This window comes from Prunus avium, chromosome 2 (genome assembly GCF_965620075.1).
Source record: "Prunus avium chromosome 2, drPruAviu1.hap1.1, whole genome shotgun sequence".
Classification (NCBI taxonomy): Eukaryota; Viridiplantae; Streptophyta; class Magnoliopsida; order Rosales; family Rosaceae; genus Prunus; species Prunus avium.
Genome location: NC_142285.1, coordinates 41,444,253 through 41,461,272, shown reverse-complemented (window position 1 = coordinate 41,461,272; position 17,020 = coordinate 41,444,253). Strand labels below are relative to the sequence as shown.

Here is a 17,020-nt window from a genome sequence, read left to right as displayed (position 1 = left end):
TTTTTCGAACCTATTTCAGATTACAGTTTTTTCAGTGGAAATAAATACATATTTATTCACTCATCTGTAGATTATATTCCCTATAGGTAATGACAGATTTGTATATGTAGAGTTGCTTTGTGGTCGACTGATGATGCAGAGTCCAAGGTGACCCTCCACCTTCTTGATCCGTTCACCATTGCCATTTTTGAATAATTTTGAATTTAGGATACTTTTTTTGTGAAGGCCTGTCCTTAATATCCCCTCAATGGCCACCACCAACATCGCTAGCGTGAGTTTGAAGCTTCTGATTGACACAAAAAGCCACAAAGTTCTGTTTGCTGAAGCAAGCAAGGAAGTTGTTGATTTCCTTTTCAGTTTTCTGTCTTTGCATGTTGCAACTGTTACCAGAGTGCCGAAAGCCTTAGTGTCAACTCATACTTGCCACTCAATCTTAAGGACACCCTGCTCAAACCCAAAACAGCAATTTCTGCGGCCAATATCCTTCAATTGCATTGCCGACCAACAATGACTAGAATATTTCTAAATTGTTCTACATTCGTGTGAGGTGCAGTAACCGTATTTCTGAGAGCTATGGAATCCCTTGTCCACAGTGCAGATCCCCGGTGTCTTATGTTTCTCCATCTGCTCCTACTAGAGCAACCTCCAGCAATATTAAGGCAGGCTATGTCAAGGGTGGTGTTATTTACATGATAATGCATAATTTGGAAGTGAAGCCAATGACACTGAATCAAGTGTTGCAGTACTTCAAAAGTTCAATATGAAGGGGATTGATGCACTTCAAGTTAAGGAGGTTTCATGTCCTATATATTTCTCTAACTCTTATCAGTGGCTTGTTGATCTATTTAGAGAGCTAAATGTCTTACGTGTATATTTCTCTCTCTTGTAGGGTTTGAAGTTGGTGAAGGCATCATTGGAGTCAAATACCGCTCTTACCAATGTCTTCCTTTGAAAGAAACAGCACAAACTTTTTTCAACTTTGGTCCTCTAGCGACATTGAGCTTTTTGGGTTTCATTTTGGTTTCTGGATTGGGATTTCTATTCTATTACTTTGGATCATGTAAACTTTGGTCCATTGATTCTATCGGTTTCATTCATTATATCTCGAATCAAACGGTCATCCACCATTGCAACTATCATTCAGCTTTATCCTTGATCCAAAACAAATAAGGAGGCCAATTTTGTATTGAGGGAGGTTGAAGAAATCAAACTCATCTATATATACAGATTCAAAACATCTGAAGAAACTGATGAATTGTCGAAGCCTATCCTCCTGATTGACACAAAGGGCCATTTGAGTGCAGCCGTTTCTCTACGATTTCATTTTAACTTTAATTTCACAACATATCAAATGCAGCTATTGCGTATATTTTAGAATTGAACTCAAACAATTTGGCCCGGTTTGTGTAGATTTATATTAAATGAGTATAGCCAGGCGGCTAGACTCGGTGTTTTTTTAAATTGCTTTTGAAATTAATAGTGTAGAGGCGCCGTTATACTGTGTAAATATAATATATTAAAAGAGTATAGCCGCGCGGCTATACGCCCATGTTTATTTTTTCCTAAACTAATAGTATAGCCGCCCGGCTATACGCCGTTTAAAAACAAGCCGATAGGCTATACTCCGTGTTTCCTTTTTTTAATTTTTTCCCTAAATTAATAGTATAGCCGGCTATACGTTTGAAATATATCATATTCAAACAGTACAGCCGACCGGCTATACTTGGTTCATTGATCACTACAACAGCCTTATTGATGAATTAGTCGAGAATGGGATCACACCCTATGTGACCTTATTGCACTTTGATCTACCACAAGGTTTGGAAGACAAGTACTTAGGCCCTTTGAACCGTTCTTTTGTGGATGATTTCAAGGCTTACACTGAAATCTGTTTTACAACATTCGGAGATAGGGTCAAAAATTGGATCACAATCAACGAGCAGTTGATCATTGCCAAATTTGGATATGACTATGGAATTGCTGCGCCAGGAAGGTGTTCTATTTCAGCAGGGTTTCCATGCATAGCGCTGGCAATTCAGCCACTGAACCTTACATTGTGAGCCATAACCTTCTCCTAGCCCATGCCACTGTTGTTGAGCTTCATAGAGAGAAGTTTCAAGAGAAACAAGGTGGAGAAAGTGGAATTAGTCTTGTAGGACAGTTTGTTGAGCCTTACTCAGAATCTTCAAAAGACAGAGCTTCTGCTACCGCAGCGATCCTTTAGCTTCAACACTAACCGAAAACAAAAACGGAGATCCTATTGGTCCTCAGGCTGAAGGAAACTCGATCCTCTACATTATTTATCCACAGGGTGTGAACAAACTGTTGGAGTTCATGAATAAAAATTATCGGAATCTGATAATCTACATTACTGAAAATGAAATTACTGAGCCAAAGGATAATAAACTTGGACTTGATGCTGCACTGAAGGATCCACATAGAATTGAAAATATAGAAAATTTGACATAAGTCCAATTATGAGGAGAGATTTTGGGTGCAATCCACTCAGACATTGTTGTTGATCCAAGTCCTTTGACTTTTGCTCCACATAAGATTACATGCCTATTTCAATTTATTGATATTTACTTCTTTTTATTTTTTATTTTTTGTTCCAGTTATGCACCTAAAACATAAATAAGGTAAATTATGAATTCCTAAAACTGGTAAGTTATTGATTTGTAGGATATTAATTATCATATTTGATTTGAATTTAATTACAAATCTATTTATTGAATTCTGAAATTTTCCCAAGGCATACCGACATCAAAATTTGTAATAAGAGTTCATAAAAACTTCATACCTTAACAATAGGTAAGGTACTTATGCATACACCTTGTATGCAGGTAATTAAACCCATAAATTACCTCTGGTCCAAGTAATTAAATCCATAAATTACCTCTAGTCTAGGTAGTTATACCCTCTAGCCCAGCTAATTGAATTCATATAATATCTTGGTATGGATCTTTAAACTCAACTGAGATAAAAATCCATACAAAATTTCTTTGGAAAAAAAAAAAAAACACTATTACATGGAAGACATGTACGTATGTATATAAATATGAACCTCCAGAAAAAACTGCTTAAGAAAGCTCAAGAAAAAAACACTTACCTATAAGTTAGGTACATATATACCTGTATGTCAGGTACATAATTTAATGTGGGTGCTTGTCTGATCGATTGGTATAATATGTGAGTCTTTACTTTTTATTGATTAAATTGTATTTTATCTATATATTAGGAATATTATCAAGGAAAAACAAATTCAAAATTCAAATTTTGGAATTCAATTTCAAGGAAATAATGCATTAAATTTAGATTTTCAATGTATTTTCCTTATTTACCTTAAAGAATAAAATCGACACAACAAAAAAGTAATAAATGTCAAAGGACCTACATCTAAAACCAAAAACACGAGGACTAGACCCAATGACAGCTAATCGTTTTGGACCTAGATCTAAGAACCCCTTGAAAATAATATGAGGCATTTGTACTGGATGAACAGGGCATTGAAGAGTGGAGTGAACTTGAAAGGATATTTCCACTGGGCTCTGTTTGATGACTATGAATGGGGTGATGGCTATACCTTAAGATTCGGGCTCTACTACATCGATTACAAAAACAATCTCACGCGCATTCCCAAAGAGTCTGCTAAGTGGCTCCCTAAATTCGTCAAAGGGTGAGAGAAGAGAATAGAGATCAAGATCTAGATGCATGTTGATGAAGACCAAATTCCAATGTTGAGTTTCATTGGCACAATGCCCTGTACTATGATACACAATGTTGAGTTTCACTGCAATAAAGGCAACGTACGTTTGAGCGCTTCAATTCACAACTATAATTAGGCAAAACAAAAATAACATTGGCACACAATTATTATTAAGGAATATATAGCCGCATAGTTCCCCTGTCTTCCTCATCACTAGTTCAATATGGCAGCAACCTCCAACGTTTGTGTGAGCTTGAAGCTCCCAATAGACACTAAGAGCCACAAAATTTTGTTTGCTGAAGTGCGCAAAGAAGTTGTTGATTTTTTCTTCTCTTTGCTGTCTTTGCATGTTGGCACCGTCATTAGGCTCCTCTCTGAGGATGGCATGGTTGGTTGCTTATGCAAGCTCTACGTGAGCCTTGAAAATCTTAGCTACACATACTTGCAACCTAATCTCAACAAGAACACCCTGCTCAGGCCCAAGTCAGCTGTTGCTGGATCTAATATCTTCCATTTGTTGACCAACAAGAAATCGGATTCGGAAGCTACGAAATTTTACTACTGTGACTGAAAACAGCAGCACGCGGAATGTGTCGGATGACGTTACAGCCCTTTGTCCAAAGTGCGGAAGAACAATGTCCAAGCAGATGACTTATGTTGCTCCACCAGCAGCAACGTCTACACGAGATACAATTTTGTCAAGCGAGGGAGGGTATGTGTAAGGTGTTGTTACGTATATGATCCTGGATGATTTGGAAGTGCAGCCTATGTCTACCATTTCAAGCATTGCCATGCTTTACAAGTTCAATGTGAAGGATGTTGGAGCCTCTGAAGAGAGGGTGGTTCAGCTTAGTCTGCAAGAGGTTTGATCATTTGATTATGCTTCTCTCATTTCATCTTATAATTTGCTCAAAGAAAGCACCAATGCTAAAATGCGTAATTCTAACTTTTTTTTGTGTTTCTTCATTAGGGTTTGAAATTGCTCAAGGCATCTTCAGAGTCAAAAACAGTCCTCACTGATGTGTTACTTGGGATGAAGTTGGCGGCATGAACATTTTGGAGCCACTCTGAACATCTTGTTTTTCTGAAGCGAGATGTGTTTTGTTATGCAATAATTATCATTTTGGAGCTTTTTTTGGTGCTTATATGCATAATGCATTTAATGACTTCATATCTACATGTTGAAGGTTTTTCTTCTGTCTTCATCTATTGTACCTTTTTATTTAACAATAGTCCAGTGAAGCTCGATGGTTTTTTGTTTGATGGTCAAAATAAACTATGGAAGAAGCCCAAAATGGAAGCTCAAAAAAAGAAAAAGAAAAAAAGAAAAAAATCTTAAACCAACACAAGGAGTTCGAAAAGGCAAAGCCTAGTTTCAAAGAAATGAATGACAAATAATAATTGTTTTTCCATGACTTTCATCATCAACGTCAACCACTAAGTCCAAAAAATAAATACCAGTAGTTTAATTTGCTAACCCTCCGCCTTCTTGGTCAATGTGAATCATGATCATCCTTCAGTTCCGATCAATAGGGGTTTAATCTCCATTGATCATGTGATTCTTCAGCTTCAATATGAATGAATTTGAAAAGCTATAAATTGTTAGGTCTTTCTAAGGCTTAGAAATATGCAGATGCCTATTTGTCTTCAATATTTGCATCAATGGCACCCTCCAAGAGCACTAGCGTGACACTGAAGCTTCTTGTCCACACAAAGGGTCGCAAGGTTCTATTTGCTGAAGCGACCAAGGAGGTTGTGGATTTTCTTTGCACCCTTCTCTCTTTGCCCGTCAGCACCGTGGTTAGGCTCCTCTCCAAGAACTGCTTGTTCACAGTGCACACATTATTGTCCTATCTCCACTCCAGTAAATTATGTTGCTCTGACGCAAGCACCTAGTAGCACTGTTGAAACGGGGACGTGGAGCGAGGGAGGGTATGTGAAGGGTGTTGTTGCATATATGATCATGGACAATTTGGAAGTGAAGCCTATATGTCTACCATTTCTGGTATAACTATGCTTAAGGGGTTAATGCTGGCATGGAGGAGGTCTGAATTCCTTTATATATATCATCTATATACTTCCCTATTTTAATTACTAATTTTCTATTAATAATTTCAGACAAAAAAGTTTCTTATTAACGCCAGTTAGTCAATGCAGTGTGTCCGTCCCTTTCTCAAATTTGATCTCATCCTATACATTAGAATTGTTTAGAATATCGTTTTGTGTCAAAGAAAAAAAACCAATTAATCGATTAGTTGACTCTGTTTTCAAATATTAGACTATATTGATGCTTCAGTTAAAGTATATTATAGGTTGTCACTAATTTTGTATATTTTTTGTCCTTTCGTTTTCTTAGGGTTTGAAGCCACTGAAGGCATCGTTGGAGTCCAACACCGTTCTCATCGATGTGTTCTTGCATAAAGGGAAGGCATAACAGTTTCTACTCTGTCCCTGCTGCATTGGAAATGGAATCAGAGTTCTGGATGCTAGCTTTTTTCTTTTTCTTTTTTGAACTAATTAAGATTCGTATTGCTTTAGCAAAATGTCGTTTTGGGAGATTTCTTTAATTTGGATTTCAATTAATGAACTGCATGCCTTTTAGGTTTCTCCTTTGTTCCTGCAACTACTTGATTAATTTGATTAATGAGCTAGCCCTAACTAGCTAGCTCATGCACGCCTTCTCCTTGAGGTTCGAGAAAAAGAAACTCTGCAACTTTTAATAAACGATTGAATAATTCAAATTAAATGAAAGGTCACGTACGTAATGATAAGTTGTAACGTTTAAAAGATAGGTCAACATTTGCATAGATAATGGCAAGTTATAATTAATATGGATTAACTTGAATCTCCATTTGTTGACCATCCAACCTCCACCTTCATCCCTTCACCGTAGGGTTTGGAAAATGCCATGCACGCATTCCCATTTTTTAATTTTGAGCAGATTTGTTGCATATTTTTATGACTAAATAGGGTTTTCTTTTCTGTACGCCTATAAATTACAAGTCTTCCTCCTAAGCCTCAAATGTTTGTGCTTCGTGAAATGACATTCGTATTTTATGATGTCAATTTGGAGGTTTCCTTATTTTGGATTTATGTAATGACTATTTCGGATTTCAATATTTTCTCATTCCCTTCTGAATGAAGAAATTGTTTTGCTTAATTTGATTAGTTAACCTTCACCCCCAAGGTTCGAGAATGAATATCATGCAACATCGCGTAAACTCATGTATAAAAATACGAAATGTCATGTTAGGTTATCTCATAAAGATAACTGAATAATCTATGCCAGAAAAGAAGAGGATTTCCCCCAAAATGACAATTAAAAAACGTATAACTTGGATAAGGTCCATCCAAATGACAATTAAAAAACGTTTCAGTTTCTCAAAGTAGTGGGTCTACAAATAAATAGGTCCATAATAATCTTGTTTACTTCTCCATATATATATATAGAGTTGTGCCGCGCATGTCCTCCATCCTACTCACTCTTCCTCAATGGCCCCCTCCAAATCCAAACCCAAAACCAAATCAATCTTTGCTTCTCTAGTTAGTTTGAAGCTCCTCATTGACAGAAAGCATAAAAACGTTCTCTTCGCCGAAGCTGGCAAGGACTTTTGTTGACTTTCTCTTCACCCTTCTGCCTCTACCCGTCGGCACTGTGATCAGGCTCCTCTCTAGGAAACACATGGTCAGTTGTTTAGGCAAACTCTACGGTAGCTTAGAAAACCTAAACGACACATACTTACAACCCAACCTCAACAAGGATGTTCTTCTAAAACCTAAGAAGCTGCCAATGCCAATTGGTGGCGCCCATCAACTCCTTCCTGCATTGACCGACGGTGAATCAAACGGTAAACCATCGTACACATGTTGGTCATGTCAGCCGTCAAGCTACTCCCACTCTGGCGGCAAGATATGTTATGTGGCCAAAGACCCTAAGGCCATTTGTCCAAAGTGCCATAACTTCATTTCTAAACCCACGACTTATATTGCTCGGCCGGCAATTGCAGCCGGCGGCAAGGGAGGTGGGTTTGTGAGAGAGGCTGTGACTTACATGATAACGGATGAAATGGAAGTGAAGCCTATGTCTGCCATTTCAATTATTGCTCTGCTTAAAAACTTCGATGTTAGGGATGTTCATTCACTTGAAGAGATTGTGGTTCCTCTCGATAAGGATAAGGTTTGTGTTTATTATTTTTTTCTAACGTGATAAATTACCATTCTATATATTCAAATATTGCACTTGATATTCTATAAAAATTTATGATGAAGAGCATTTTTGTTTAATTTCCTTGTTAGGGTTTGAAATTGTTGAAAGGCATCGTTGTAGTCAAATGCAGTTCTGACGAATGTGTTCCCTTTAGCAGCATTTCAAGTTGACATTTTGAAGCTTCTTTTGGAATGTTTGTTTTTGAATATGGATGATGTATCCTTTGTTTTAGAATATTAATTGGATGAATGAATTGGATTGGGTATGTATTGGACTTCAAATTAATACAAAAAGATCATATTCTTCTGCTTTCTTCTTCTCTCTTGAAAATGCAATGATGTCACTTGGGAACGACAATTCTCAAGCAACATCAAATTAATTGATCTTCATAATTGCATATCTATACCGACTACCGAGGGTTGAAATTACCACCACCACCACCACCACCACCACCACACACATTGCTTTTTTTTTTTTTTTTTTTTTTCACAATATCCATGGCATTCGCCCTCTTTCTGCTAACCCATATTAAAAGAGTACGGCCAAGCGATTATACTCCATTTTTTATTTTTTTTCCCCTGAAATTAATAGTATAGCCGGGCGGCGATAATCCATTTTTAAAAAAATTTATTCCAATTTATAGTATAGCCGGACGGCTATACTGTTTAAATATAATATATAAAAATAGTATGGTCGCGCCTTTATACTCCGTGTTTTTTTTTCCTTTTTTTTTTCTAATTAATAGTATAGCCGATTGGCTATACTTTTCAAATATAAAAATTAGGTCAGATATCTTCTTCTTCCCAACGTTGCCTTCTCCTTCCTCTCTCTATCTCTCTCTCTCTCTCTCCGTCTTTCTTCCTAACAAGCAGCGGATCTTGCGCGCTTCAACCGCCCTTCATCCACGCCTCAACGGCAAAACGCCCGCCCAGACCCTCCTAGAGTTGCCTAGGGCGCCTAGAGCAGCCTAGGGCCGCCTAGACCCTCCTAGAGCCGTCTAGAACCGCCTAGGCCACCTAGAACCGCCTAGGCCGCCTAGAACCTCCTAGAGGCGCCTAGGTCCGCCTAGGCCGCCTAGAGCCGCCTAGGGCCGCCTAGAACCGCCTAGGGCCGCCTAGGGTTCAGGGTTTTGTGTATAGAACTCTATGGTTGCAGGACAGTCCGACCGAGGACGTACTAGTATCTTATATGATATTTTTTATTACTTTGAAGATGTTAGGGAACAAGGAGGAAGAGTTTTTGTTCATTGTTGTCAAGGGGTATCTCGGTCCACCTCATTGGTGATTGCGTATCTTATGTGGAGAGAAGGATAGAGTTTTGATGATGCATTTCAGTATGTGGAAATAGCAAGAGGCATTGCTGATCCGAATATGGGTTTTGCTTGTCAGTTGTTACAGTGCCAAAAGAGGGTCCATGCTTTTCCTCTTAGCCCGAGTTCACTATTGAGGATGTACAGAATTGCCCCACATTCACCCTATGATCCTTTGCATCTTGTCCCAAAAATGTTGATGATCCATCACCTTCTGCTCTGGATTCTAGAGCTGCATTTATTGTTCATATACCGTCTGCCATATATGTTTGGATTGGTAAGAATTGTGAGGCCATCATGGAAAGGGATGCAAGAGGGGCTGTTTGTCAGATTGTATGATGTTAGTTCATACAGCTAAAAATAACTCATCAGCATCCTCTTCATCTTCGTCGTCCTCTTCTTCACCTGTACATCTATCACAAGATTCCATATCTTCTGAATCAAGCACTAGTTCGAAGTACTTTTCAGAATCCTTATGGATTCTCCATCAGCAGCTTCATGCTCTCTTCCAGTCTCTTCAACATTGTCAAATGATTCTGACATGTCTCTCCTCTCATCTAAATCTTCTGATCAACCCATGTGTAACAGTCCAGAAAACGTTGTTTCCAATTGTAGTTCACAGTCCTATTCTCGATCAACCTCATTACCATCTAAAAAGTTATCTTCGCTTGCTGAGCGCAGAGGTAGTTTGTCTCTCAAGTTGCCTGTGATGAGCGATAAGATGAGGCTGATGAGTACTTCCTCAAAATTTCTTTCCACTAAAGACGATGGTGTTAGGATAAATGACAGTACTTGTTCTGTAGGTCACATAGATGATATTGACAAGGTATTAGAGCCAAAGGATGGTGTTCAAAATGGAGGGGAAGATTCAAGACAACAGTGTGTTGTAAAATTGGCTCACATTTAGTATGCATGCGAAGGAGTGAGCGACCGGTCGCAAGGTTTGGGCGACCGGTCGTTTAGAAGCAGAGTCGAAGTCTGAAAAATTCGCAGGAAGCGACCGGTCGCAAGGTATCAGCGACCGGTCGCTATGTATCCAAATGGTCGTAGCGACCGGTCGCAAGGTATCAGCGACCGGTCGCCCCTGTGCTGTGCTGATGTTTTCTTACGTGTTTTCAACTGTGTTTTCGGTGGCTATCGCTTTCCAACTAATTGCAGGTGCTTAATGGGTCACTTCTGAGTTAAAAGAAGGTGGACTACCTGCTGTATAGTTGGGAGAGCACTCATTGCCAATTGGTTGTCTTGGTTTGGAGAATCCATTCTCCATTTTCTGGTTTTGTTGGAAGGTGGCTGAAGTGGGATTTGTTTACTTGCATGATCTGATCTTTAGTCTAAGTGGGAGACTAAAGGAAGGAACGTGGAAGACAAGATGGTGCCTTATCTTGTGTCCATTGGTCTGTGTAAGTAATGGGATGTAAAGCAAGACATTATAAGTTGTGAAAGCAAGTTGAAGTTAGGTGTGGTTAATCTCAAGGTGGTCAAGTAGCTGGGTGCTATTGTGTTCAAAGGAGGTTAACTCACCAAGGGAGAACGTGAGGGAGAGCAATCAGTTCAAGTTAGGAGCTGAGTTGGGGTCTTGAGTGTCTAGACACCAAGGGGGGAAACACCAAGGGTTGTGAGAGTGTTCACAAGTGCATCAAAGTGTTGAGCAAGGGGTGTGAGAGAAAAGAGAGCTTAAGGAGAGAATAGAGTTCTAAGGGGGTTTTCTGTGTAAAACCAAAGTTGTAACTTATTCTTTCATGAAGTGAATTTCTCAAGGGGATCACCAAGAGGATGTAGGCAATTGCTGAACCTCTATAAATTCTTGTGTCACTTTGTGCTTGGTTGTTGTCTCAAGTGTGTGTGTGTGATTCATCCATCATTGTGTGTGTCACAAAGTCCATCAACAACAAGATCATTAGGGGAGTGAGTGAAAGTGTTTGTCCATTTTTTTTCACAACACAGTGCAACATATGCCAGAAGGAACCTTCTTTTATCAAACATTCTGCTGAACCTTGGAAAAATTGCCCTTTGGAAGAAGGTGCCAGGTCCTCTGCCTCAAAGGAGACTAGGGAAAGTTGTCCAGTTCAATGTAATTTTATGCAACCTTTTGTATGCCGCTGGCCCAGTTTAGAGAAGATTGCTACATTTGGTGCTAGGGAACTAGATTCTAAATCTGCTTTCACTATTTACTCACCAAATACAGGTGTTGGAAAAAGTGAAGACAGTGTTTTGTATCTTTGGGTAGGAAGATTTTTTCACTGTGGTAATTTTCCGATTCAATTAGATAGTGGCAGAGAGAGAACTTATGTAGAAGAGACTGACTGGGATCAAGTTAGCTGTGATGTCCTTATCCAAATGGGTATGCAAAAGGACACAATAATTAAGGTATGGAATATAAATTTGAGTTTACTTCGACCTATTTCTTAATTTCATAATTATTTTTGGTGCTTGTGTTTTTAGGGCTCGGTTAATGGGGCTTCTTGTAAATTTAGTCTGTTTGCTGTAAGGTTTCTGTTGCTATCTTCTATATCCATTCTTACTATTTTGCATCTCAAGGGATTTGACTTGTGATTGTTGAGTTTTGACAGCTATCAGTGTTTTTTTTGGTGGACTTTGTCATCTGTAATTGTTTGTTTGTTGGAGTTTAGATTTATTGTGTAACTTATTTTGTTACCAAACTCAGTAGTCATTACTCTTATTTATTAAACCGTTGTCATTACTCAGCAGTGACCATTTATATTTCTGGAAGTACTAATGTGTTCATTTATGGCTTGTTTGGGGTATAAGGTATCTATGTCGATTTCTTAGTGTTCATTCATTCTGTATTTCTTCAAAGTATCACTTTCTATTGGATTAAAGCCTGTGGAATGCACGCTTGTCAATTGTTGGTAAATCCGACAGGGTTTCTAACTGTGACCACTGAATGCTGTATCTGAACAGATTGTTAAAGAAAATGAAGAACCAGTGGAGTTTCTTGAATTGTTGAGTCTAATGTAGCGCCAGTGCAAATGAGGAGAGATCTATATTCCCATTGCTCAAATCAATTTTCTGTTTCTTCACATGGCTTAATTTGCAGTCCAACATTTTCAGTGGCAAAAACCATTGAGGTAATGAAGTTGATGGTAACCATTGTTGAACTAATTTCCTCCATATATATGACATGCTAATGCAATATTTTTAGGAACTGCGAGTGGGATAGTAACTCTAGATGGCTATTCTGTTTAGACAAATTCACCGGTTATCAAGATGCCACATCCTGGAAGGGTACCTCTTGGTGTACCGGAACTGACTTAAGTTGGTTCCAAATTGAAAGATAATGAGCTTTTGGTTGGCGTGGAATTAGGATTACACTGTTTTCACAGTCATGTGGCAGGTCACTAGTGAATCAACCTTCCTAGTCTGATGATCTTGTACTGAAATACTAACTAATAGGGTGCATGCAACCTTAGGCCATTTCACTTGATTTTGTTCCATCTCCTGCATTTAAACATGTTTTTGCTTATGCACCTTTTATCTTTGAAGTTGCTGAATCACTTGCTATATGGAACCAGACCTTATTTGCTATTATTTGGGGCCAGCTGCAGTAGGTGCCCCTTGAAAAGTCTATTAATGTCTCCATTTATATTAAAAATCCCCAATTAGAAGTGAATTTTGATTGGATGGTAGTGTCTGATACTGCTAGCAAATCATCAAAACCAAAACCAAGTAATATAAAAAGAGTTGAGGTAAATGGAAAAAGTTCCATTTGAAAATGCTTCAAAATATTTTCCTTGATGTCATCTTTCCTAAGTAAATTAAAAAAAAAAAAAAGAAGATAGAGTTTTCAAATACGGATTTTGAATAGCTGGATGTTCGGTTCATTTTTACACATGATTTTTCATGTTATTCACCCACTATTTTGAGTTAGTTCTTGACATTTTATAGCTTTTTACTTCCTTTTTGTGTTTTCTTAGATTTTACCTTGGTTGGAATGAAAATGAGCTAAAAGTGCACTATTTGTTATAATTTCTGTTTTTGTTCATTTTCGTAGGTCAACTTCTTGGCCTGGGATCAACATGCTCCGGTGCTCGGATGAGGTCATGATCTTCACGAGACTTGTTCCAATGGATGTTAACTACAACATATCCAAATTTGAGCTCCATTGGACAAGTATTGCCCATCCAACAAATCCAGCATGTTACCACAGCTCTGAAAATCCGAACTTGGCCAGCTTTTACCTCCTTTGTGTTATTTTGATTTTCTTGTTACCATAACTCTTGGTAACAAGAAGTTACCTTAGCTTTGAGATAATTTCTGAAGCAATTGGCATCTTTGTGAGGACAAAGCTTCATGATGGCAAGGGGACAATGGGCTAAGGCTTTATCAAAGGTGGTAGTTTTATATTAAAAGGTAAAAGCTGGAAAGGAGGAGAGAGGGAGAAGAAGTCAAAGGGCAATCTGATTTGGGGGAGCTTTGCAACGGGAGAGAGAGGCTATTCCATCAGTCTACACATTGAGAGCAGATTTTGGGAGAGTTGGAGCTAAGAGAAAGCCAAGGTGCAGCCAAGAAAAGTGGAGAAGAAGACTTCCACCATTGATGATCTTGAAGCTTTCATCATTTTCTGAAAATCTGTAAACTCTTTCTAATTTTATTTTGAATTTGTATTTGGAATAAGTATGAGCAACTAAACTCCATAGCTAGGGCTTAGGTTGAAGCCCTAAACATGATTACCTTTTTGTTTTGATGCTTGAGTGTATGAATTTCTAGATATTGTTGATGAATTCCAATTCACCAAATTAATCTATCCTTGATGTATGTTCTTCTTTGATTGATCACCTTTGAAAGCATGCTTCTTGAGATTGTTGGGATTATGTGTATCCTCATGTTATCCTAAGCAATAAATGGATGAAGTAAGAATCATCTATGTGAATTGGTTTCTTGAATACCTAATGTAAACACCATGCTATTAGGATTCTTGTGATGTTCATATTCTCTTTGAACTTAATGGGTTCTCCTTGTAATTGAATCGAAGTACGAACCATACCTAGGTTCGGTTATGAGGAGGGCACAAGTATTGTAGCACGAACCATGCACTTTACGTATATTAGAGAGAATCAATGCGTCTTGAGCCACGACCCATGGTCTTGATTGCGAACATCTTCATCAACACGTTTAGAGTTCATTACTTGAGTATTCATGAACTTGGGTAGAATTGTTTAGGGTGGATTCCGAAACCCTAGTGTTTGTTACATTTTGATTTCACATCTTGATAATTCATCTCCGCCATTCTCATTTAATTTCAAAGTCCATTTACTTTCATGCAATAGAAATAGGTTACTTCAAACAAATCAAACCCCCCCCCCCCCCCAATGTGTGTGTGAGTTGCGTGTTTGACACGTTACGTGTCTTTGTTACTAAATTCTATTTGTTTCCGTAATTGTTTTGGACTTTTAGTCCGCGTTGTGTTCTTCCATTTTCTGTTCTGAATTCAACCGTATAAAGAACGTGAATTTTGGACGTACGGTTGGAAAGTTATAGGCAAAACACTGGATAGAGGTCGAAACTGGAAAAACAGAGAAAACGACTCTGCCCAAGAACGACCGGTCGCTAGTGTCTCACGACCGGTCGCTCAGCACACAATTCTGAAGTTTCGACTCTGTACTAAAACGACCGGTCGCTCTTAACAAACGACCGGTCGCTGGTCACTGTTCACAGCACAATTCTTTTTTTTGTTTTGTTTTGTTTGTTTCTTTTATATTTCTTTTTAGTTCCAAATTTTCATTTGTGCATTGTGGTGTGTTAGTTAAGTGTTCTTTTTGTACTCGAATTAGAACTTATAGACAACCGACAAGTTCTTCGTGGGATCGACCCCGTACTTATACAATCTATACTTCGATAGATTCGTGCACTTGCGGGTATTTTTAATTGGTTGTTTGCACATTAAATTGTGTCCTTTTAGGAATGCAACAATTTTTGGCGCCGTTGCCGGGGAACTGGCACGGTTGCTTATATGTTTTGTTTGAGTATATTTAGAGTACTTAATTTTATTTTCATTTTTTTTCCTTGTTTGTCATTTCATTTTATTTGAGTTTGTTTTTGTTTTCTTCTTATTGCAGGAACATTTTGCTTATGTCCCTTCTGAATTTGGATATTTCATTAGATAGCACTGTAGAAGATATCCAAGCTCAAGCTTTGAGAGAAAGGAACATCCAACTAGCTGTGTCTACTCCATTGCCTTTTTCACTCTCGCCATTTTCATCATCACCAAGCTCACCAAAAGTCGAGTCACCTCCACCTTCACCAATGGCGGCAGCAGCTGCAAATGCGGAACTTACTATGCAAGAATACTCTTCACCGCCAACAACTGGACAACCATCTTGCATAGTATATCCCGCAAGCACTTTGGAAAACTTTGAGTTGAGATCGGGCATGATACACATATTGCCTAAGTTCTTGGGAAATCCTGGAGAAAATCCTAATGCACATATCCTAGACTTCGAGGAAGTGTGTTCCACAATAAAGATCGAAGGCATGAGTAGTGATGAGATAAGAATGAGACTTTTCTCATTTAGTTTAAAGGATACAGCAAAGGAATGGCTTCACTATCTACCTCCAAATTCCATCACAACGTGGACGGATCTTGCTACAAAGTTCTTGCAACATTTTTTCCCAGCACAAAGGACAAATGAACTCCGAAGTCAGATTACAGGAATTCTGCAAAGGCCGGGAGAAAGCTTCCAGGATTATTGGGACCGTTTCAAGAAGCTTCTAATCACTTGTCCGCATCATAACATACAAGCTTGGCTTCTAATGCAACACTTCTATGAAGGACTTTTTGAAGCGGACCAAAATAATGTGAATGCAGCTGCAGGAGGGACTATAATGACCAAGACTCCAACAGAAGTGCGAGCAATATTTGATCTTGTTGCTGCAAATGCTCGCCAATATAATTCAAGGCAAAGACCAGTCAGAAAAGGGGAATCCTATGATGTAAGTACCCTTTCTAGTATGGAAGCTCAGATTGCAAACCTAACCAACATGGTGAAGAAATTGGCACCGGGATCATCCAAGGTTTGTGCATTTTGCTCCACAATTGGTCATGACACTGAAGATTGTCCCTTGGCACATGAGGAAGCAAATGCAGTGGGCTCATTTCAGAGAAATCAGTGGCCTAAGAATGATCCTTTCTCACAAACATACAATCCGGGGTGGAGAAATCATCCAAATTTCAGGTGGAGTGACAATTCGAATGTTCAACAAGGGCCAACTCAACCATCTCAAGGGCCAACTCACCCACCTCAAGGTCAACAACATACTCGCCCACCTCATGGTCAAATGCACTACTACAATCCACCACAACCACCACCTCAACCACAATCTACAGGAAAATCTTTGGAAGAACTTGTTGCTTCCATGGCTAGAAACACAGATAGTTTCATCACTGAGACAAAAAGCTACATGCAGAGGAATGACACCCACATGCAGAAAACGGATAAGGCCATTGCCAATCTAGAAAATCAAGTGGGACAAATTGCTCAAGCTTTGAGTCAAAGGGAACCTGGTATGATGCCTAGCCAACCAGAGATTAATCCAACTGGGCGTGAGCATGTTCAAGCAGTTACCTTGAGAACTGGTAAGGTAATTGGTGAAATAAATGGTTCTAAAGATTTGATTCACAATGTTGATGACATGCAGGTTGAACAAGTGGCTGAGCCTAAAGAAAAGGATGAAAGCAACAAAGAGAAAGATAAGCAAGCAGCTTCTTCATCCGAGTGGATCCCAAAGCATGAACTTGCAAGAAGGGCAAGAAAGGAGAAGGTAAGTCGTGAACCTACTG

General features: G+C 38.8%; 1 protein-coding gene, 1 non-coding gene and 3 pseudogenes across 2 annotated transcripts; 4 read left to right on the top strand and 1 right to left on the bottom strand.

Annotated features, from left to right (window-relative positions):
* The first annotated feature begins 247 nt into the window (after positions 1 to 247).
* LOC110764679 (beta-glucosidase 32-like) lies at positions 248 to 2,224 on the top strand (annotated as a pseudogene).
* Positions 2,225 to 3,929: 1,705 nt separating this feature from the next.
* On the top strand, positions 3,930 to 4,757 carry LOC148297064 (uncharacterized; annotated as a pseudogene).
* Positions 4,758 to 5,368: 611 nt separating this feature from the next.
* Positions 5,369 to 8,083, top strand: LOC148297063 (uncharacterized). Its single transcript, XM_088248711.1, has 3 exons — positions 5,369 to 5,458; positions 7,305 to 7,883; positions 8,003 to 8,083. The coding sequence occupies exons 1-3, from the start codon at positions 5,369 to 5,371 to the stop codon at positions 8,081 to 8,083; spliced, it is 750 nt and encodes a 249-aa protein (XP_088104837.1).
* Positions 8,084 to 8,157: 74 nt separating this feature from the next.
* On the top strand, positions 8,158 to 12,287 carry LOC110764678 (protein-tyrosine-phosphatase MKP1-like; annotated as a pseudogene).
* Positions 12,288 to 15,870: 3,583 nt separating this feature from the next.
* LOC148297062 (small nucleolar RNA R71) lies at positions 15,871 to 15,977 on the bottom strand. The gene has a single exon (XR_015834233.1). It is a non-coding gene; the product is annotated as a small nucleolar RNA R71 (small nucleolar RNA).
* Between the last annotated feature and the right edge of the window lie 1,043 nt (positions 15,978 to 17,020).